The sequence below is a fragment of the Ascidia mentula genome, chromosome 4 (genome assembly GCF_947561715.1).
Source record: "Ascidia mentula chromosome 4, kaAscMent1.1, whole genome shotgun sequence".
Taxonomy (NCBI): domain Eukaryota; kingdom Metazoa; phylum Chordata; class Ascidiacea; order Phlebobranchia; family Ascidiidae; genus Ascidia; species Ascidia mentula.
The window spans coordinates 5,575,831-5,599,589 of record NC_138569.1 but is presented as its reverse complement, the minus strand read 5'-3'; the positions used below and the strand labels follow the sequence as shown (position 1 = coordinate 5,599,589).

General features: G+C 40.4%; 2 protein-coding genes across 3 annotated transcripts; both read right to left on the bottom strand.

Moving 5' to 3' along the window:
* Positions 1-148: 148 nt before the first annotated feature.
* LOC145897826 (uncharacterized) lies at positions 149-11,067 on the bottom strand. Its single transcript, XM_082986275.1, has 10 exons — positions 10,499-11,067; positions 10,036-10,229; positions 9,609-9,788; positions 6,007-6,273; positions 4,581-4,750; positions 3,667-3,908; positions 2,936-3,400; positions 2,523-2,670; positions 1,674-2,185; positions 149-1,527 (listed from the first exon to the last, which is right to left on the bottom strand). Exons 1-10 carry the CDS (start codon positions 10,956-10,958, stop codon positions 752-754), a joined length of 3,414 nt encoding a protein of 1,137 aa, XP_082842401.1. The 5' UTR covers positions 10,959-11,067; the 3' UTR covers positions 149-751.
* Positions 11,068-13,151: 2,084 nt separating this feature from the next.
* LOC145898460 (casein kinase I-like) lies at positions 13,152-23,158 on the bottom strand. 2 transcript variants are annotated; one of them, XM_082986918.1, is made up of 11 exons: positions 22,800-23,158; positions 22,299-22,339; positions 21,443-21,512; positions 21,079-21,227; positions 19,941-20,175; positions 19,630-19,715; positions 19,472-19,556; positions 17,975-18,123; positions 16,347-16,397; positions 15,975-16,090; positions 13,152-15,230 (listed from the first exon to the last, which is right to left on the bottom strand). In XM_082986918.1, the coding sequence occupies exons 1-11, from the start codon at positions 22,996-22,998 to the stop codon at positions 15,179-15,181; spliced, it is 1,233 nt and encodes a 410-aa protein (XP_082843044.1). In that variant the 5' UTR covers positions 22,999-23,158; the 3' UTR covers positions 13,152-15,178. The 2 variants fall into 2 exon arrangements, with proteins under 2 accessions (XP_082843044.1, XP_082843045.1); XM_082986919.1 differs by having other exon boundaries at positions 21,079-21,224.
* Positions 23,159-23,759: the final 601 nt, after the last annotated feature.

Here is a 23,759-nt window from a genome sequence, read left to right as displayed (position 1 = left end):
GGAAACTAGGGCTCTTACATAGAACAGCTAAAAAGGTTGGAACTTATCCTAGCGAAACAATCGGTATTTTTGTGACACGCTGGAAATAAGTAAGTATTAGAAAACATTGAACGACTTTCCTTGTCGGCAAACAATCACCTTCCAGTAATACTCGATTTAATTTTTTATTACAGTGAAACTGATTACACGAACACAAAGCTCGTTTCACAGTTGCTGTGTGGAAACAAACACTGGCACATTGAAAAGGAACATTTCATTTTATACTTCCAACTCGAATCTTCAAAGAATCATGTAAACTGTCGAGCCAGTGCTTTCGACAGAATTCCAATAAAAGTTAGCATTTTTTAAAAATAATAAAGATGTTTTACATGGCATGGTATTGTTTAAGTGCTTCGCCGTGCAAAGTGTGAAACGTACTCAAAACAAAACTCTGTTCCAACAAGACTGTATGAAAATAAAAGTAAACCCGTGAGCTCATCAACAATAAAGCGAATGTGATTCTGTACAACAAAAGTACGAAAATAGCAAAAATAAAAAAGGATAAAGCGGATTAAAAAGAAACTGCGGAAACGAAAACTCAATGTCGTCTTGAACGGGTTTGTTTTGGATTTGGATCGTAACGACAAATAGTCAATACCACGGCAATGATTATAACCATAATCTACAATCAAGTCAGCATTCAACATTTGGGTATCTTTATGGTGTCGCCCACTGCAATGCAGCTTTGGAACTTACAAATGATCCACGTGGTTCACTTAAATTTTCCTTGTACTTTGCGCAAAAAGCTGCTCTGGCGTGACGGAATTTCGGCTTTAAATTCGGGCACCTCGCTGGCCGGGGCCACGTCATCTTCGTCTGGTAAGTTGTCATAAGCTTTGTAGTAAGACTGCGTGGTCGCGTAACCCCTCGGCAACGACCACGAATAAGGGGCGCGGTTTTGGTTGTTCATAGCAACGGGACGCGTCGGAGGCTGATATTTCCGGACCGGTACAGGCCGCTCAATTGCTTTAAACTCTTGCTTCTTCACATTGCCTTCCCTACCTCGGCGGTCTGGATTTGCGCCGCTACTGTCCACACTCTGCGCCTGATTTTTAGATTCTTTTCCAGTTCGTTTTTGCAGAGGATCGGCTGCTGTCACTTGGGCACTTTTGGGAAGACTCGACTGCGATGGTACGGATCGCGACGACTTGCTTGACACGGTTGAGCGCTTGTCACTCGCCTGGCTCCTGGTTGTACTCCGACTGTTCGTACTCCCCGATGACAAACTGTCAGAACTGCTTCGCGTGTCGGTGGATAATTTCTGTTGTCTTTGTGATTGTTGCTGTTTCTGTTGTTGTAGGTGCTGTTGCTGGTAATGCTTTTGTTGTTGTTGGGAGTTTTTGGGTTGTACTTGCGATTGCTGTTGTAGTTGTTGCTCTCGCTGTTGTTGTTGTAGATGTTGTTGTTGCTGCTGCTGCTTGTCCACAGCTCGTCTGTAGCTGCTGTTTCTTTGTGCCGAAAAGTTGTTTGTTGTGATCGAGGAAATACCTTTTGACAGATTTATTCGCATTAAATACATAAACACGACACAAAATTTGACTAAGATTTTGAGATTACTGTACTTTAACCGACAAAATCTTGCATACTCATTAAATTGAAAGGAAAGTTTGATAAAAGGGTAAATAAATTCGTACCGTGCGGTGTTGAGGAAGGAATACTGTTTGGCGACAGCGACTTTGCCGATCTGTTGTCGGGACTAAATGACGTCCTTTGTTTTGTGGGAGATGTCTCAGTGGACGACTTTCCGTTTGTCACCATAAACTTTAGCGTACCGCTCTGTCTTGGTACTGGGTCTGTGGATGAGAGGTGCTGGGCGATGCTGCTAGCTTCGTACGGCTTAAAATGTGACTGTCCAGATGCAATGTTCACTGTTGTTTGGGCTTTTGTCGGCCCCGCGGCGCCACCAGTGTTAAGTCGACCGTTATTGCCGCTAGGTGGCGACACCCACGCCACCGCAGGTGTGCTCTTGTCACGTGCAACGGAAACCTTCGCTGATTGGTTGGCGTTGTGCTTTTTGCCCGTGGAAGGTCTCGTTTTGGTAGGATTGTGGTTATGTGTGTGGTTTGTGAGGCCTTGAGAGTAAGTCGGGGCTTTCCCTCTTGTCCGTTCTACCAGAAACCACCGGCTCGCTGCAGCCAGGCGTTCTCTGTAATAATAGGTTCAAAGTTATGAAGTGGTAACTATTAGTATTATGTTAATACTATTAAGTTACCAATAGTCTTACGGCGACTATTAACCAAATTTCTTTTTTGGTAAGCCTTTTAGTGCATGCAAAATAAAAATATTTATACCATATTTTGTGAAAACATTTGTATACTTTATAAAAGTGATTGGTATAAATATAACAGGTTTATTCCTAACATGAGATTTGTCTCTAACGTGTGTACGTGTGTACGTGCAACGAACCACAAAACAACATGTACCTCTGTGCACAGACTCGGTATGCACACAGGTTTGCCAGATGCTTACGAACAGAAACTTACCGCATAACCTCCACAGATTCCATAGTGGAGTCTTCAGTGCAGAGAGATATGGAAGGCGAGGGCTGATACCTGATCTCTCGCACCAACTTCAGCATTTCGTCCATCGACAATTTCTCCCACGGTTTCTTCTGCGGCGATTCGGGAATATCTGCATGTTATAAAGTAATTGCTTCACAGAATATATTGCTATCATATAACCTCAAAAATGACAGCTTCTCAGCGTGAGTATGAACCAGGTTGCAACAAATAAGTAGTCATTTGCAATTGCACTAATGACATCAAACCTGCATTTTATCGTTGTAAGTGATATTATCTCTATGTGTTTCCAGCATGGTTCGATTTTTATGGAAGCGAAGCGAACGCAATATAATTTACTGCGTCCCAGACCTCAAGACAACAATAACGAGTCTTACCTTTGGTGAGGGTTTCAATCTCCGAGTTGGTTTCCTGTTTAGTTTTTACAACATCTACCCCATTCGAAATCGGCTCTATCGGATTTTTCACATTCGGAGAATCGGTCTCGGTTATTCCACTCGTTTCGTCGCCGTGCCCCTCGTCCAATGACGTCCCGGGGCCGTTCAGAGCGGCATTTATCTTCTCCTGCATGGAGAGGTTGTCTTCCGAGGAGAGGGCACCACCAGTTGGTAAACTACCGGATTTGGAGGCAATTCGTTTCGAGGGAGAGTGCCTTCTGGTTGGGGCATTGGGTTGGTTGGGTTTTGGTTTAAATTCGGCTTCTCTGCCTTTGTTCGTGGATGGGGACGTGGTGCTGGTTAGTTTGGGGGGTGGAGGTTGCTCCTTGAGGAAGCGTCTCTGGGATGTGGACTTTCGGTCCACCAGGGTTCCCGACTTTTCCGGAGAAATCACCGCGGATTTTTCTGTAATTATGCACAAAAGTTACAGGAAATGTATATTGGGTATGTTGGTAGGGTTGCCTTAACAGTCAAGTCGTTACAACATTGCGCTAATATAAATCCTTGATTTAGCGGTCGGTTTGTGTGCGAGAAAATATAAATTCGCTCATTTATACTTTTGACAGTTGAAGTTCATTTAAACTTGTGGTTAACAACTTGAATTCCAATGAACTTATTTCTCCACGTGATTGCACGGCAGCACAAATTTTGTAAAACGGTCTTTTCACTACCTCGAATTTCCTCCTTGTGTTGTTGTGTTTCCATCAGGGAAGGAGGTGGCGGAGGTAGAGGAAGATCATGGAACCCGTTTGCCTGAGCTGGAGGAGGAGGCGGGAGACCGTTGCTCATGGCAACCATCGCCTTGCCATCAGTCTCTCCTGCGCTTCTGTTTGGCGATGAAGGAAGTTTGCTTCTATTTGGAGATTGATGTTGAGACAAATCTTTCTTCAGCTGTTCGTTTTCCACACGGATTCTAAAAAGATTTTGTGAAAAGTGTTTCGGATTAAATGGGATTTAGTCGGGCTATACTTAAAAATTAAGCTCTCTAAATTAAATCTTTATGGAGTATCGGACGAGGAAAATTTATGGCAAGAATATCGTGCAGCGTTTAATATCGGATTTTATATATATGCCTTTCATACATTTTACGTTATTTCCAAACTGCAAATTCTTAGTGAGAAAAATTTCCAGATCTTAAATTCACAGTAAACTGTTTCAACTTGGTAATTAAAGGCTCTTCTGGCAACAAAAGAAAAACTAGTTCGGACGACGTTTCGGTCGTTATTCAACTGACCTTCATCAGGACAAATGAAGTACAACGCATAACACGGCGATAAATAGTCAGGAGCGAAAAAAGCAAAAAAAGAAGCACGAAAAAGCTAAAAGGGCGCGAAAAAACGTGGGGGCCCGCCTTTATCGCCGTGTTATGCGTTGTACTTCATTTGTCCCGATAAAGGTCAGTTAAATAACGACTGAAACGTCGTCCGAACTAGTGTTTTTTTTGCCAGAATAGCCTTTAATTACTAAGTACTATGCCTTGCAGCATCAGCAACAAACTATTTAAAACTGTTTCAACACTTTAAACTACTTCTACACAGATTTAATTCAACACAATTCTTCAGGTCATGCACAAAAATCAACTCACGCCTCCATGTCGTTTCGCAACGCCACCACTTGCTGCGCCAGAGACACGCAAGTTTCGACGACGACCAAGTAACCGACGCACGTGTCGTGGTCATACTTCTGGGCGGCCTGGCCCGGCGTATCTCCGTCCGAGTTTAACATCGTCACAGATGCTCCACGTGACACAAGAGTCTATAGGTAACGCATAGGTGTTAAGATAAACCCAGATTAGAGTGTGCTCGAATTCCATGAGTAAAGAAAAAAAATTTGAATGTAAACTTATAAGGGCGCAAAGTCACAAAATGAACTTTCCGCTAAGTGGCGTCATTGCGCTTTCTTGAGGAACCACTAAATGTGAGCGGTTCTGCATGTCTGTTTACAGGAGTTGGCCGCAAGAGGTTATTTGCCAAGGCGACATAATACGTGTTCGACGTCTGGATGCCCTTTGTTGTTGAAGTTGACCCGGACGTGATCTGACTTTGATGAAATGTGAGACCGTATTATCCTGGTTATGTTGACACCTTAGCTTTTGTGCTTTGAGGTTGTGCTTTTTAATGACTGAATAAACTCTACATACGGAAGTGAAAGGTTACCAAAGCGATAATGTTGACAACGCACATGAACTACAAGCAAACTTTCCCCGCGTCCATTATCAATGTAAGGTGATTTCCAATGACTCGATAATGTTAGTTTGCTCCAATATTTTTTCAAAATTTACACATTTCCAACCAAAGAGTCACCATCAAAACAAGGTTAGTTTAATGTTACAAATAAGACTGTATTGTCAAATTCAATTATGGTGGATAATTCTGCTCTGATGGATTTGTGATTTCCTTGCAGTCAAGTTTTGGCGCTCATAAATCAGAGCTGATTCAATCGGACGCACATTTTTTAAGAAAAAAACAATATTGGTCGAACTCCAGTGCTCCCCATATGTGAGCAACGGTGTAGGAATTTTGATTGCTTTGTCCACGGCAATCGATACAAACAACATTAGGACTCATGCGTCTTCCTAATCAAATGCGACTTGACGAGAAGTTAAGACAGCCCCAGACTGATTAGGCGCAGGTTATGAAGTCCCACTGGACAACGACAAAGTCACCTTTGCAACCTTGTTATACACGTTAATTGGGTCCACCGAACGGACAATATATTGGAAAGAAAAATAATGACCAAAACCAAGTAATTAAACTTTTTGGGAATTTAGGAATACGGTGGCGGTGCGTGTGGGAATTAAGAACTGTCTTGAAAAATATGAGTAATATTAAAAACATAATTTTAAATACGACTTAAAGTAAACTTATTTATTATTCCCTAGTATTGACATGCAAAAGACAGTCAACTGTAAACAAATAACAAGTTGGCAAAGACATGAACGTCTTGCAAAATCAATTTTACTAATTATTGAATGGAGCTTGCACTTTAAAAATCACAAGCATTTTCCGTACCTGAATACAAGTGAGATGACCGTACCGAGCAGCAACATGAACGGGTGTATTGCTGCAGTGGTCCGCCGTGTCTATCGGGTAACCCTCGGCCTTCATCTCCTCGCACAACCAGTCCAAAATTTCGTTCCGGTCGTACCGGGCAGCCACGTGGGCCACCGGTGGCCTGGTACTGGATCCGTCAAAGGATGACGGCCGTTTCGAGATTGACAGCTCCTCTCTGGCCGCTGTGTGGCTCACAAGCCATTGAACGCACTCGATGTGGCCGTTCTGAAAGACACAATGGGTAAGTCAAGGCGGTCATTGCTTGACAATGGCGCGATAGTGTATGAAGTCGCACAAATTGTATAAAGTCGACACAGAGGTTCTGTATAATTGGCCTGTGCTTTGTTGCAAGGCTTGGCGTAATAGAATAAACGCTGTCGCGTTACTGATCCGGTTTCGACAAATGAGTTTTTGTTGACAAAGTTAATTCCCTGTTGAAGTGGAACGGAAATAAACAAAGAAATTTAATGCTTATGTTTCTATAAATACGAACGATCATTAGTCCTGCTACCGTACATACAATTTCACTTTTCAGTAAAGCAGTTCAATACATTGGTTACCGCAATCAATATCAAGGCATGTGTAAATCTAAAACGCTCGCAACTGTGTTTGCCGCTTTCGCCAAACTGAAAAAGGTAGTCTTAAGTGGAAAGGAGGCAACATTACATACGTCACAAAAGGTAGCGGCGTGCCACAACTGTGACGTCATAACGCAAAAATACTCGCCATGTTTTCCAGATGATACGCGTATAGGCTAACCCCCGAAGCCGCCTGTACAAAGGGTTTGCGACAGCTACGAGGTCTGTATAACAAAGCCCTTAATCGTGCCATTGAGTGTCCTCAAGTGGTCGGGAAAGCTGAATCATTTGCCAACAAATCGCTACCGTATAAAACATAAAGATGGCTGATGGCAGCGTAACGATACATGTTGTTTGATGGCAGTCAAATCGAGGTAACAAGTATATGCACATTTCACAAGTTACCACATGTCCCAGTTTTTGTTATGTTTTGTCGCGCGACGGTTGGATAAATATGGCAAAGAAATTCGAGCACAATCGTATAAAATAGTGCGCGCTGAAACACAACCCGCAGTACAGAGTGAAGTCAGAGTTGGCATTACAATGCGCCGAAGCCTTCCAATAGCCTTTCCCGTTTTGTACAAAAACATGGACTATTTTTGTAAGAAAGTATGCGACGACAAGCACGTGACATCATTATGAGGCGAGGGAATTGGCCGAAATCGAACAAAAAGAGACACACAACAAAAGCGCATTTTTGGGCGCCCAAACGTCGGCAGTCTCGTGGTTCGCTTTTTCATTTTCATGAACAAAAACATGTTTAACACAGTTTTATTTTTAAAAAATATTTTTGTAAAAATTTAAATGTATATAAAACAGATATTTGAATAGAATAAAATATGGTATCAACAAACAATTACAATATTAGAATCTTTTCAAAGCTTTAATCTGCAGATTAAGAAAAACAATAGTGTATAATTTAAACTTTTTTGAATGCCTGCAATATTACACTAACCTAATACATAAGCCATATTAAAATTGTTATTGGGTGTGTTTAACGCATGATTGGAACGACAGTCAAGTCGGTTACAAACTTTACCTGCACATTTTGCGTTGCATTTGTGCGTTTTTGACGTTTATAATTGATTGGGTGACAGACGGATTGCGAACCAAAGGCAAACCCACTAACAACTGCCGGCAATGTTCAATGTGGCGTGTACGGTGCCACCCACTGTCAGTATGGCTTTTGTTAAGCAGTGGTTCGTCGAAGCGTCGCAATTCCCATTGTAACATTCGCCGCAAATTGGTTACCGGCGGAAAGCGTTACGCGAATAGGTAATAAGATTAACAGCTTTCGGGATCGCATATTTGTATGGGTCGTGGCGTGCTTGTTGGCCGAAGCACTGTGGTATCGGTTACTTTGCTCATGAAGAACGAATACATTCAACCTTTACCAGCTATTGTTACGAAAATAATATCGTCAGAAGGTGGGTTTTAAAAACCAATATGTGTTAAACTGGCAAAGAATAATATTAAAACAATTCTGGTGTTATACAACACATATTAGTCAGTAATAACGGAGAGCTTTTCCCGCGCAAAAAAATAGGTAACCCGTCAGTTAAGAATAAAAAGAAACCATCTTAGATCTAAAAACAAATCACCGATATTTCAACTATTTCGTTTAAACAGTGTGACTGTGAAGTGGATGACAGTACAAAACCCCACGCTCTGCCGGTCGATATAGTGTTTGGTAATGTAGAGAAGGCGCTGATTAAACAGTTACTGGAGGGATATAGGCAGGCTGGGGCAAGAACCTTCCATCGCACACAAATCGAACATGTTTGGCACAGCGCGTTCTTTAAAATTCAGTGGCATGTTTGGCCATTTGATAAACAAGCTGATGTGCGTTTTCGTGCCGGTGGGCCACTCGCTTGGGTCGCTTAGCAACGGGGCTTATGTTTTGAATGGACACAGTATCATTTTTTACGTCTGTCGGCGTTTCTGACGCGTTAAATGGAACGTCAGTTTACTGTATAAACAGAGCATGTGACTGGTTTGTCTAGCTCAAGAGAAAGCATTTTGACGTGCTTTCAATAATTTATTTCTGACTTATAGTCATACAAGTATAATGTACATAAATTATTCCTTATTATCCTGCTTGCATTGTGTTTCCTTTTAAACCATACTTGCTTCATCGGTCAAAAAATTGCGTATATCAAATTGCAGGCAAAATTCAACCCACGGATGTTTGATTAACTGGTACTAATGTCGCACAACAGTCATAAGCAATTGCTGCTGCCCCAGACATCCAAGAATGTACGATCTCTTATCGGTTATTGTTACCCCAAATACACAACATGAAGAGTCGGAAAACAGTTCCTACAATGTTATGGGTGAATTCCTGAATAACGTCGCAAACGACACCGTTTTACACATGGTTTTGATTTGAATTGGCGGACCTAAAAACACGCCGCGACAAATGTACACAGCTATTTCCATTTATCATTTTGCAGCTCCGAATTGTTCTGCAGCGGACATGTATTATTTATACAGGGCAAATTCGCAAATGTCGAAAACGAGCACCGCCAACAAGGAAGGCACACGAAAGGACCAACTAGGAACACAATGCTGTGTGGTTTTGTTCTGTGACGACACAGAAAGCCTAAGAAAGGGGTTCCAAATCTCCAAACCGTGCGACGAAACCACGGTATGGAATAACCTGTGACTATTCAGTGGTACCAAGAATAACAGGGACGTAATTTCTTGTAACTCCAAAAAAGGCGGGTCTACTATTCGTTGCAGTATAGTATGGAGTATTTAGACAGGGCGCCATATATAAGTTACATAATGCACTACCATATCAAAGCTTAAAAAAACTACGCGACCAAAGCCTCTAAACAAAGTGTACTTTGACACCGCGTCATTTTGTTCTAAACACATATTTTGATGTAACTCTTCAGTGCTTTCAGATCACAAGTTTGACCATATTATATTTACACACACATGGTACAGCATAAATATAAAAACAAAAACACGGCCCACCTTAATAGCCATGGCGGTCGGAGTCATTAAGTCGTCGTTAGGCAGAGTAATAAGATGGGAATTTGACGTGGACACAAGCCGTCTAATGCACGGCATGTGGCCGTTTTCCGACGCTATGTGCAAGGCTGTATTTCCACGTTCGTCCACTGTGTCGTTCAATTCGCTCGCCGAAAACGTGTTCTATGTAAAAAAAAAACGCAGGTAATGGGAATTGCTGTCATTGCTTTGCAAACAATGAATTGGAGGACAGAAGAATTGTTTGAAATAGCAGCAGACCTGCTATGATCACGTAAAACCCACAAACATACATCCAGTATATATATATCAAGTTCATGTATGTTCAATAAAAACCCCAAGCGTGGGCTACTAAGTATGGACTGACTGTGCTGCAACGTTTAACCTAGCTAGCCATTAATTATTGAAGTACCAAAGCGCGTAGGTCTCCCCTTCGTGCAGCCTCGAACATATCGCTGATTGTGGAGTGATGCATAGGTTCATCATCCTCATCGATTGGCTGATCAGTTTTGGTGTCGCCCAGCTGAGCAACCTGTTCGTTCCTCGGCGTGAGACACTTGGCGTAAACGATTTTCTGCTGAGCGTACGGATCCACAGGGGCAAAGTCTGTGCGTGCAAGTAGGGTTAGGTTAGTATTTGTTCCCTTGATCGAAACTTTCGGCTACAACAACATTTCACACCGCAATGGAATTTGTCACGTTAGCACAATCAACACATCAAATAAACCGATTAAATTTGCAAAAACTTATGACTTGTAAAAGTTTTAGTGACGTTTAATGTATATACAGTCTTACATGTGAACCTTATAAGTAACAAAAATATAAATGGTCAATGAATAAATTCTGACAAAAAAACAATTAAACACAACAACCAACCTTCGGCAACATGTGTTTTGCCTTCACTGGAATGACGATGATAGGAACTATCCTCGTTCGGGCGATCTTGTCTAGGTGTTGATGAGCTACTTAGACTAGAGTAAGAGCTGTCACTGCTGTGAGGCGTACGGTGCTGGTCGGAATTTCGTCGCTTTGGCGAATGATGCTTTAAAACGTCCTGGCTATAAAAACCGCGCTCGTCTTCGGAGTCTAATACTGAGGATTCTTCTACTATTGTTTCCAGGTCGCTATCCGGATAATAATAGTGATCGACGATGCTGTGGTTTACATTGTTGTCATAACCGTTGGCAAGAGGTGGCTCTCTGTATTCTGGAGGAGGGCCGTTGGGGGTTGGCGGTATCTCGTTTTGGGCCGAAGAATAACTGCCGAGTTTGTACCAGCTCTGCCCGCCAGCCTGGCCTTGGTTCCAAACTTGCATTGTTGTGTTCATGACGTTCATCGGCAACGATACATGTTAAGTCCCTTGACCACCTGTGCGCGGCCAGAGCAGTTGTTGTCGTAGTGCACAGAGTATAGACTATGTTTACTTACTGAATTTTCAACTATAGTCAGCTACATGACGTCACAAAGAGCCGAAGTTAGTCATCGAATTATTTTATTGTTAACTGTGTACACACGATCCTCTGTTATTATGTCCCGTTTACGCGTTTCGGCAAAGAGTGGAGGCATTATTACAGCCAGCGTCTATCGACAAAACGTCCTTAACAATCTATTTAATGTTTGAGCGCATCTCTTAAAAGTTAGTGACACGGAAGGTGCAAATCCAATACTTACTTTTTCTTTCTTTGGCAACACATTTTTGCGACACAACGAAAGTTTAACCCACTGACAACCCTGTGATTGATCTAGCTGCTAAAGCAACAGTAAACCTAGTTGTCGGGGAAGTAACGAAATTGCTTTGGATTTACAGGTTTATGGCAACAAGCCCCTACAACAGCCGGGGGCAATGAAGACGGTAAATTAATTATTAACAAATTGTTCAGAAAGCAATAAAGAACGCACGAAGGCCACGTGCGAGTTTTATAGCTAATGAACTGCGCCAACGATTTAACTGAAGGCTCTGCGCACAAACATACGCCAACAAATGGATATTTCATTTGTATTTCATTTCCCTTTTGTAACGGACCCTTACACAACCAGTTTCACCTAAGTAAATTTGTGGCTGATAAAGATTGCCAGAAATTACTGTGTTGCCGAAACTGTCTGAGAAAAAAAAACATCATTTTTTTCTGTCGCACTTCGCGCTGCCCAAACAACAAACGAAAACGTGTCCCATAGAATAATTTGTTTAAAACCGTTTGCAATCTCTGTACTGTAGCTCGACATTTGTGGGCCCAGCTGTTGCCGTCTGCTTCCATAACCAAGCGATGCCAGGTAATACAAACACAATTATTTTAATCACAATGGCAATTATTTTCTCCAAAGTCTATTTTGAGCCTCCTCATTTTCCCCAGTAAAACACAGGCATTGTTTCAAAAATTCAAACCTAATACACAGGAAATCTCTCCAGCCTAAGCAACCTGAGTGCAATCAGAACAGAGCGCAATTACAAGCTGTCCTAAGTGCCTAACTGTCGCGAATTAACTAACCAAGCTTAAGGTATCGATCGTTGATTCGCTACAAGCAGCGCTGCAGTAGTTTGTTACAGGTGTAGTCTGATGCTGAACTGGGTTGGGCTGAAAGCGAAATAGCATAATTAATACAACAGCCTTTCACCGCTTTTAAACCGTATCGCATTTTCGAGTCACTTGAAACGCGAGAACAAGTCCTGGGTTCGCATACCACATACATTGGGAGGAAATCCAGGCTCGCGAGCGCGCCGAGACCAACAAGAAAAAGTGCCATTGTACCACTCCCGACTCGAGGAGCTACCTCAGCCTGCGCCAGCAAGTTTCTTTTTTCCTCCGGCTCAATGTTTGCCGCGAGCCAGCCAGTTACTGTGGAATTATGTTTATTCAACAGTGCGGCCTGACAACCCCACGAGTGGTTCGAAGCCGTCGAGGTGAAGAACGGATAGCCGCCCCTGTGAAGTGCCCTGGTTATGACTAACTGGAGACTTTGGGCTACTTGTTTTCGGCCAAACGTTGAATGTAACGCAGGGTACTCGAAAATATGGACAATAGGCCAATAGTGATACGAAGCTGTTTTTTTTTCATCACTTACACGGAGCGACAGAGACATCATACGATTACCCATATGTTTAGCAGCGTACTTGAGTTTTTGGACAAGCAATCGTAATCACAATGAATAAAATCAGTAAAAGTCAACAATAGTTAAAAAAATTTTTTGTGAATATGTGTGTTTTCTATACAAACAAACGAAGTTTTGCAATCTGAATTGTTATCGCCCAAACATAATCTTAACCCCACTGGTCACGAACTATTTACATTACGACGTCTTCCTTCCATGAAAAACTTTCAGCTGGAATCATGAAAACAGAAGAATGACACAACGTAACGTAAAATGACAGGTTTATCCAGTAAGCTGACAGGTAAAAGTAGCAACGAGCTTTCCACTGGCTAACCCACCTTGTCATACAGAGGTTCGAACATTTTCTCGTCCATCGCGGAACTAATCTCTCGCTCACACCCCAGGGTTGTTATGTTGATATTAAGACTCCACTCTTGTGCAACAGTACAATTTATTTTACCAATTTTGCAGACGCCAACCGACGTCCACGCAGGCGCTCGTTAATAAAACACACAGCAGTGTCATCATTTCGGCCGCTAGCAGCTCACTTCTTCCACCTAGCGGTTGACAAAACGACGTACGGAGTAGACGTTTTGGCACGCACGCCCGATGCACTCAGGTCTAGAAACGCGATATCAAGAGGTTTTCGATTGTCTTTCACTGCGACGCTTTTTTAATGGATGTCTAATATTCAATAGCTGAGGAAAAACCCCCTTGAAAGAATTTCGGCTACTTGCCTGCGTTTTTTACAGAATGGTTAGGGTTTCGCAGGAGAGTGATTGCATGAAACAGACACGAACGAATACACACAAGCGAACACTACGACATGTTGAGAGAAAACGCCGAAAACTGCCCTAAAAGCCGAGAAGGATTGGGCCTGTCGCATGAACAAACCCGAACTTGTGGAATTGGCTACGTACTTTTTCTACGGTTCTTTGAACCTTAATTTGTTAAAACGAAGACCCGGCGATGTTTCGACTGCATTACGACAGTCGGTGAAATGCGGCACTCTCATGCGCACGCAACGATCGGATGAGCACAAGGCAAAGATACGCGCAGAGCTACTAAAGAGGTGCTTCATAAAAACAACACTGTACATTGCGCGTGAGTTTAGGGAAATTGCCGCGGATCTCGTATCTTACAGTGCAGCGGCAACTATCTCACATTAACCTTGCTTGGGGGTTCGAGGGATGTGGGTTGTATCCATGGGGTCGACGCAACTGGTAGTATTGCACTTTTCCGTTTAAGGTGTGTCTCGACTAAGCGGGGTTACGGACTTTAACCTTTCTCGCGGCTTTCTACCGCAGGCGAAAAATGGTTATAGAGGGTTAATCAGATTACTGGGAACATGAGAATTGTGGTTAAAAAAGATGTTGTTTTGTCTGTGGTTATAACAGAGGTGCGTGGGGGGCTTCGAATAGAGTTGAAAATATTACACTCAAAAATTAGTGTCGCGAAGTCTTGGCTGAACCATAACGTGGATTGAACTAGAAAAGACAACGTTGAATGAGGAAAATGACCAAACCGTCGCAGGGTCATTAAAAACGCGTCTTCTTCTGCTCCGATTTGTTGAATAAGTTACGGTGCGGATAGTGTGTGAGAACTGACGGACAAAGCGACGAAGAAGCTGAAAATGTCACCAGAAACGCATAGAAACGACACTGCCAAAAGGCGAGAAGGGAAAACGGACAACAAAAGTGTGCGAAGCAACGAAGAAAAGGTCTGGCCCACGCCTCGAGAGTTGCGAACTCCGAAAATCGGCGCTCTTTGAATAGGCAGCACCTAAATGTTTGGGTCGGTCGCTGGGGGTGTGCAAAAGCTGAACTGTTGCGACTGGCGGGTTGCAACGTGGACGCCGACCCACTGTTAACGCGACAGGCGCACAAATAAGAATGACGTCACAAGTTTCCGACAGTTCGTCGAGTCCGAGTGCTTGTGGTGACATGCGGGTTAGTTCACAGGGTCGAGCGCCGCTGACGTCACAAACAGATTGCGTTAACCACGTGACGGTCGAAGAACAGTCATCGACGCGCGGCGTGGATCATCGACCCGGGTGTGCGCAAAATCACCACAACCACGTCGCAGGTCTTGCACAAATTGTACCAGGTGGTTTTACTTGCTTGGTAAAGTTTGAAATGTAATTGAAATGCTCAAGAACCATCCCGGCAATCACAACATGGAGCGGTATGACGTCACATCCCGCTGGTGGTTCTACAACGAACGTCGCGCTATCGGCTGTGACGTTAAGCTTGAGGATGAGACACGTCGCGCGCCACAGCACGTCCATGACGTTAAGTCGCATAGAACAGTGCGGTTCAGATCGGCACGTTCAGTTAGAAGTAAAAAATAACGCACTGCCCAACGGCTAAGCGTCCTTAAAAGGAATAAAAGAAATGAGACAAAGTTTTAAGGTCCTTCGCTGATCGGAAGGGTGGTGAGGACGAGAAATATATGGGAGCCTGCTGTCATTTATCGGCGGGTGTTTCCTGGCCGCTTCCTTTTCCGTTTGAAACAACAGCACCTGGCAAAACAATGGGGATTGTAAGTTTCTGGTGGTATGGGGGTTATGCTGGCAGATTAGCTGGCCCCTTTGAAGCATTTCGGGGGCATTCTAATAAATGGGAGAAAGGGTAATAAAATCTCCAACAATTGATTTGTGCAATTTAATGTAAACCTTTGTTAAGTTTCAAATATTACTATAATAACGTTGTGTGTCAACGCTTTTATTTTTAGAATACATGTTTCGCTTTATTAAGCATCATCAGTTCTTATTCAAATTGATTTCGTTAAGTTAAAACATTTTCATTGAAATCTTCGTAAAGTGATAAAACCAATAAGGGCAGATAAAACTATGAAGCATTGTTTTCTTGAAAAACCCCTATTTATACAGATAGGGGCTTTCTTCAACAACAATACAAGTAAAAACCTTCACAGAAGCTAGTTGATACCAAGTGGTCTTTACTGTGGTGAATATGTTGTTATATAATGCTCGATTGTCGTTATTTATAGTAGACCACACACAAGTCCTATATACACATGATTGTCATGTAGACATTGACTCATGAACAGACTGACTAAAACACATGACTTTGTATGATGAAACCAATGCGAGCATTTTCATTTGGTGGGCACTGTTACACACAACAAAACACTTGATGGATACCAGCCCTGTTAGATGTAAGTAGGCTGTTCAGTAACAATGACGCCACAATCATACACACCAGTTGTTTAAGTGTGGTCATGGTATAAATTTCTAAAGACTCACTTGATTTCAGTGAGAGCATCAACATCAGGATGCTGTTGGGTGATTGGTGCATTTGAGTGTCCTGCACCCGGGTCATCTGGTGCTTCTGCATGATGTTGGTAAGGATTGCCTTTCGGCTGCAAATGAAGAAAAAATTCAGCGTAAAAATTTCTTTCGCAAGCATAAGCTTTGGGTTTAAACAGTACACCAAAATGACTGACTGCACAAGGCAATATTGATTCTTTAAAATTTATGTTTCTTTAAAGAAAAACTCATTAACATTAACCTTGGAAAAATATAAATCGTTGCTAATGCTGCCAGTATTCAGCAATTGGAAAAATACGTCTGTCATGCAATGCCATTAAAAATAGCAACTAAACAAGATGATCTCACCCTTGTCACTTGATTCGACCGTGGCATGTCAGTCGCCTGTGTTACTGATTGCTGAAATGTATAGACTATATTAAAAAAACTGCTTCATGTGCGGACATACATATTCTACATACATTGGTCGTAGTTTTTTAAAATAACATATGATATCATAACATGTCGGTTATGGTGGTATTACAGACACAGCTGCTCATGACCATATTTGCACAGAAAAATCTGGTCAAAAAAATCTTACGCTACAGGAGAGGTTTGAACTCACAACCCTGGGCATTCTGGTGGCCCTGCTACTGTCCTGGTCTATTACGGTATTTGTCAAAGGGTTAAAGTACCAACACTGTAGCAAGGTGAATTTGCGTTGTACTTTGGTGTAACACGGCAAATAACATTTCATTTTAATCAGCTGCAAAAAGCCAATTCTTTTTAAAATGTGACAAATTTTGATTGTATCCTGTCTACTAAAGACAAATTTTTAAAAATCCTGCTTTTACAATTTGTGAAGTTCTGAAAGTGCCTCTACAACTTGTCATGAAGTAAAAGAAATGCCAAAGAAGCATTGTGTGCTAGAGAGGTGGCCAAAACAAAATGAGACGATCAGGTTGGAAATAAGCATTTACCACTATGGAAGTCCTACTCCTGTCAAAATCATTTATTGCGAAGATCATAAAGGTCACATTGGGCAACTTGTGCTATAAAGAATCAAACTATGTTTGTTGTGACCAAATAAGTCTTGGCCCAAGCTTGCCCCAAGGTGTGTTGGACAGGAACTATTTATGTGCTATATCCTGTAACATACAATACTAATCACAGTGATTGGCAACAATGTGCTTTTTTAACACGATCTTTAAAACCGAAAAATATGGGCAAATAGTAGTGCTACAATCAATAAATTTACAGACGCTTTCGTCAAAAAAAGCTTTTTACAGGATCAACATCCCTGCGGTTTTTATATCATGACCATAAACAGGCATGTTCATAATATATTCAAAGACAATTTTTAGTAAAAAAGGTATATAACGAAGTTTTTGACACTAACAAACCCGATTATGTAGCCAACAAAAAGTAACGCACTGGACAAAAAATCCTTGGTGTACACTTTTTTGAACACTACAGCACAAAATTAGAACAAATACATCAGGAGATGTATATATCTTGTGTGGACTAATACAATCCTTTGGGCAAATATAAAATTACTATGTCAACAGTTAGCTTTGTCTTGTGGCCACGGTGCCACTGTCACCCTTCAAATAAATCTTTATGCTAACACCAACAGATTTTCCATTAATAAATGATTAAATAGCGTCAAGGATTTACAGAAACTCTCTCACTACCATGCTTGCAAGACTCCATTTAACGAGATATGGGTTTTTGAACAACAGACCGTGTTTGAGCAAGGTTGTTCGTTAGTTTTTTTCATTTTTATGATCACTTTTCCAATAAATGTAGCTGCTGGGTGCTTTTTTACGAAAGCAATAATTTTTATATACCCCAGAGCATTTGAAAACATAGCACATCGAAGAAATGTTCTTAGTTATGGAATATAACAATTTTAAGTACCTATCCTTATCAATTGTTACAATTAGGATATTTTTGGCTTGACCATTTAAGGTCTTTGAAATCTGCTGTTATCTTACCAATTGTTTTCCAGACCAGTCAAACTCTGCGTCATGTGGGTATCCCTTGCGTTCATAGAGATCAGAGAACAGTTTCCGCAGATAGTCATAATCTGGAGTCTCAAAGAAATCCAGGTGACGAACATATCGGAGATAAGCTGCCATCTCGTCTGCAGAAATGTTAATTATGTAAGATTACACAGACAGAATTCTATAACTAATTTTGCAGAGCCAGATTCGTCATCTCATACATTGTAATTTCCAAAAGATTGACAATTAATAATATACAGACAGTCATTTTAAATATTGGCCCTGTTTTTTTTGCAATCGGTCCAACAAGTATTTATTGTAAACAAACTTATGTGCAGCATGGATATATCCAAGTTAACCAAACAACATCCAGGGTTTGTGGTGGTAATTGTGCTACAAATTTAGATCTATGATGTCACAGCCAAATGAGAGAAGCAAAAAAGCAACAGTGATCATGTAAATTACCATAAAGACCCCAGAGAAGGATATAATTACACCCATCTTTCAAGTGTATGTCGTATTACGTAACACAATCAGGTATTAACAGGCAGGAAGCACCTTGTCCATTAGTCATTAAAACACTGAAAGATGCAGGAAAGAAAAAGTGTTTTGAACAAAGAGAACTAAAATAGCACCAGTATGATCTATTTCATCCTTGACATATATATTTGTAACTGTCACTCCTTATATGGTCGGTTCATGAACAAATGTTGGGTTTAAACGTAGCACTCCAATGTTATGTGCAAATATGCAGGAAATATTGAAGGGTGGTTATTGCTATTCACATGTTTGGTTAAAGTTAGAAGTTTAAACAAAATTTAGATACTTCCTAATTTGATCAAAAGTGTATTTTCAGTGAAATTGACACATGCCAAGTTTAATGAAATTAATGAGTTTAAACCAGTGCTTTAAAGACGGCATTTCACCACAGCCCTGTGTCTGGAAACCATGTAAAACCAAACAAAGTGCTTGAACAAATACACCCTTAACAACCGAACAGTATGTTAATCAGCACATACGCCAAACAAGAGACGAAACTTCCTTGAATAAGTGACTGTCCTTTTAGTAGACATAACGAGTGATTAGTAAGCTCCATATAAGCAGATGATGTCATAGAGCTAACCACATATATGACAAAACATGTGAACCTGATGGCATTGATTGGCACACTATGGGTTGGAGACATCAGAGGTTTCAACTGTTATGACATAAACAGTTTGGGGTCCAGTTAAAATTACTGTTTTATTTTAACATGAATAATAATACTATGCAATTATGAAGTGTTTGACAAAATATTTTTGTTGCATCTTCAGTGCAGACAGTCACATGAGCATATGCCTAACGTCATGTGGTTTACACACAAACCAAACAAAGGCAAGACAATTATTCTGCATAAAATACAATCACCCATATAAAGTACAGAGCAAAAAATAGTCAACCAAAGTTAAGTATTGCTGATGTTGGTATGTGATAATAACTATGTCTCACCAGGATGGTTTTCACAAAGTACATCAATCGGTGTGGAACGCTTCGTATCCCCGATCTTCTGGTATCTTTCTTTTAAGGTGTCCGCCTATGTTAAAGTTTGTTTAATATCAAAGTTCTGGTGGAAAAAAACAAAGTAATGTGTATTATGCAAGCCCTACCTTCAGCCCTTGCCAAGGTAAACTGCCACGCAGGAAATACATGAACATGTGGCCAAGAGCTTCTAAATCATCTCTTCGGCTTTGCTCTGATTACAATACATAGGTTACTAATTTATTAATTCCATAAATGTGGTATGTACTACATTACTGGCCTAAGTGACAATTAAATAAATCAGCATGCATTATCCTGGATAATCCTCTAATAATGTGTGTATACTATTTCATTGGCCAGCAATACACAGAGATTTATACTGGTCATTAAATGTGGTAATTTAATGTGCATCCCAACACTTAAATAATACTCCACATACCTTTTCCAAGATGTGTATTAATGCTCATATATCGCGCTGTACCAGTGAGACTTTTGTGTTCGCGATAAGGGATGTGCTTTCTGGTTTCTGGGTCAATGTACTCCTTTGCTAGACCATAGTCAATAATGTTTATTGTGGACTGCTGTGGAGACCCTATTCGTCCGATTAGAAAGTTTTCTGGTTTCACATCGCGGTATATGAGATGTTTGGAATGCACATATTCTATGCGTGTTATCTGCCAAAAAAATTCACTGCATTTAAAGTTATTCCGAAGAATATTTTAAACAAACTAAATCAGAAAAAAACAGTATGTATATCATGTATATATATGCTGTATTAAAGCCTTGTAAATTTGCAAGTATTATGTAGGATAGCTGTTTTCCTTTTTGTATGAAAAAACTGCATCATACTTCCATCAAAGGTGGACAGGCCAAGCTAACTTAACAGTTGGACAATCAGTCATTGGGTATGTGACCTAGGGGTGACACTACCTTTGCCAAAAACAGGCATGAGAGATTGCATGCACATTCGGAAAAAGGCCAGCAACAGTAAGAAAAGTGGAGGTCAAACACTAAAAGACCAAATTACTTCCTATGTTAGTTGAAGTATCCGTAAGAAATGCTGCATTTGTCCCCATGCCAGACAATGCAGTTCACTGCAGACTGACTGGCAATTATTTGAAAAATGATTTTAAAGTCAACGATTTGATGTCCAAACCATGGTTTATAAATACACACTTTGGATAATCTAATTAACAGGGCTATTATGGTGAAGATTGTTAGTTAAATTGCAATGTTCCTGTTGCTATTCAGAGAGAGTGGCACTTGTAAGACTTGAAGATATGTCTGGCTGCAACAATATTCCTCATTCTGCTGATTCAAATTTGTAGAAATATTTCCATTCAGTTATATATCAAATTAATGACTTTAGAGCATTTAATGAGTAAAAAACAATCAAAAAAGCTTGTAGCTTGGAAGGAATTATACCACAAATGTGAAGAAACCACAAATGTGTTGACACAGAATGTCTTGGATATTTGCATTCAAATATTAACCATCAAGCAACCAAACGGCCTCAACAACAAAGTCTTAAGTGTAGCTAGAAGCACATACAAATAACTAAACATACTACTACTTACCAATTGTATAGCAATCATCAGCACAGTTTTCAGTGTAAACGTGCGATCACACAAATCGAAAAGGTCTTCCAGACTTGGGCCCAGTAATTCCATTACCATTGCATTATATTTTCCACATGGTCCAAAGTAATAAACTTGAGGGATTCCTTCTATAAAAAATACAGGTTATTTGCGCATTTTGAAAGTGACATAAAAATAACACACAGGATTTTTACGAACAGATGGGGTAACACACTAAACTATTAATTCTGGATATGAATTATGAATGTGTTTACTGTTCGTGAAAAAATAAAGTTGATTATCTGACATTGTTAAATAGGATTATATAAAAGACCTCTGGACCATAACAGAATATATCACACACCTGTATTCCCTAATAGTTTGTAATATCTGTATTCCAAGTGCAGTTGGGGTGCCCTGGACTTCATTGGTTCCTGTTGGTACCAAAATCAGTGTTCAGTATATATACTTGTTTACAACATTTAACACAGACTTACGGAAAGATTTGTTTAAAGACTATCGACATGTGATGTATATAACTGTTTTTTTGTGTGTCATTTGTCTGTCATTGCCCCATTTTTTTTAGAAATGTCACAAAAAATAAAAGCAGTTTCGGACACTATGTCCCAAAGGAAATTGACTGGTAGATTATTCGAGCGTCTCATAGGTAGCAGAAAATGCCTTTTCCGTTGCCCCGGACGTCGTTTTTATAATTCTTGGCGCATGCGTTTCGTTATTTCTTTTAGTTACATAGACAATTTAAAAATATTATATCGTAAATGACCAAAATAAATTAAAAATGTTCTAAATTTTTGCTGGCGTTTTGGTCATTTGACAGAATTTTTTTAGTGAAAAAAAACCCAAACATAAATTACAAAACAATTATTGAAAGGAATTGTTCTTCTGGCACTTAAATTACATAAGTGTTTATTGTAACCAACGTTTCGTCCACCATCCGGCGAGACTTCCTCAGGTTAATGTTGAAAAAAACAATTGTTTTCTGTCTCCCAATAAACGTTTTACTAACAACTACATTCTCTTGGTCTGTCATTCTTTAACAAACTTTAGCATTGCAAAGTTATTCTACCTATGGTTTGTGAATTCTATACCATATAATAATACATTTTGAAAAATAACTCGTGACAATGTTCTTCTGTGCAAGCATACATAATTGCTGGTTTGTTAAATTGTATTTCATATTGAAAAGGGCTGACACTTACCAGTTTGATGGCCACATGCTCGTTGTTGTACAGGTTTTTACCTGCAAACAAGAGATACGTCTTAGTTTTGGGAAAAGAGATAGTTATTAGCCTGATGGCACTTGGCAACATTTGTCACATGGGGCAAAGTCAATATTGACTGAGCAGTTTAAACAAAGATACCATTATGCAAAGAAAACGCAAGATTGCCGGTGTGGTGTACAGTCATTTAACAACTTCCCAATTGGTTACATAAACTTTTTGAAGTACAACCAATTTGTGTGGTATATATATTTTTCAATACATTTTCAACATACCTAAAGTTGATAGTAGTAAGGAAATCTATGTCTTAGAGACTTTGTAAAGTCTTTGCATATATATACATCCCAATATATAGTTCAGAAGATACGATATCAGGAAAAACAGTACTTGCCATTTATCACAAGAGTTCCCAATTTTGTTTATTGCTTTTTATGATAAAGCCAATACACACAAAGGTTTTGAACAGTTCTCAACACTTACCCAAGCGTAATTCCCCAAAATTTCCACAGCCAATCTTTTTCCCCACTCGAAAGTTAGGGCCCACCATTAGCATTCCGGAATTTGGGGTTGTGGTACGATTCCTTGGGTCATTTGCCCCAGGGCGACCACCATGGTGACCTCGTTCCCCACGTTTGCCTGCCTGATCCCGCCTATCACCTCCATTGCCCCTCCCCTGCATAGTGTTGTTATGCGCTGCAACAATCACTGTTTTTCTCGCTTACATCCAATCAGAAGAGAGCATTCCGCAAAGCGGTGATCAAGCCGATGTTACCAAAGATTTACTTAATTTACTCTAATTCCTTTTGGCACAAGTAATGTGCATTTACACAGAGCTGGAAAAGTAGGTTGTCACATGAAACGACAGATAAGCAATATAACAAACCACAAAATAGGATACCAGAAAGCAATCAGTTTAACTAAATGCAGATGGCAATAAATCATCTGTCCATAGAAATGATGTTTAAACCAACACAGCTGCCAGATTGATGAGTCTGTTATTTGCCTGGAGGATTTTTTTTTGTTGATCACAAAGTAGTGTGCAAAAGGTTTAACGACCTTTTTTCATGTACAGCTGAAGGTATAAGACCCCCTGCACTGAAATTGTTGGTGGACAGCCCAACACTACAAAACATTGATTTTTAAAATCATTTTTCATAAAGGGAAAAACAATGCAAGGCATTAAGTCTACTGACATGATTTGCTCTGTTGGTAATAAGCATTCTCATATAATGAAACATTACATAAACCAACTTTTGTAGTAAACTATATGAAAACAAAGTTATTCACAGAAAGCTTAGATATATATACACTATTGTAAAATATTATTGGTAATCGTCGTAAAAAATAACAAACATTAACAAACAAAAAACGTCCTCTTGGTTCTATTCTGGCATCAGGGTATTGCAAAAACTAGAGCATGGGTTGGCAACCTTTAAAATG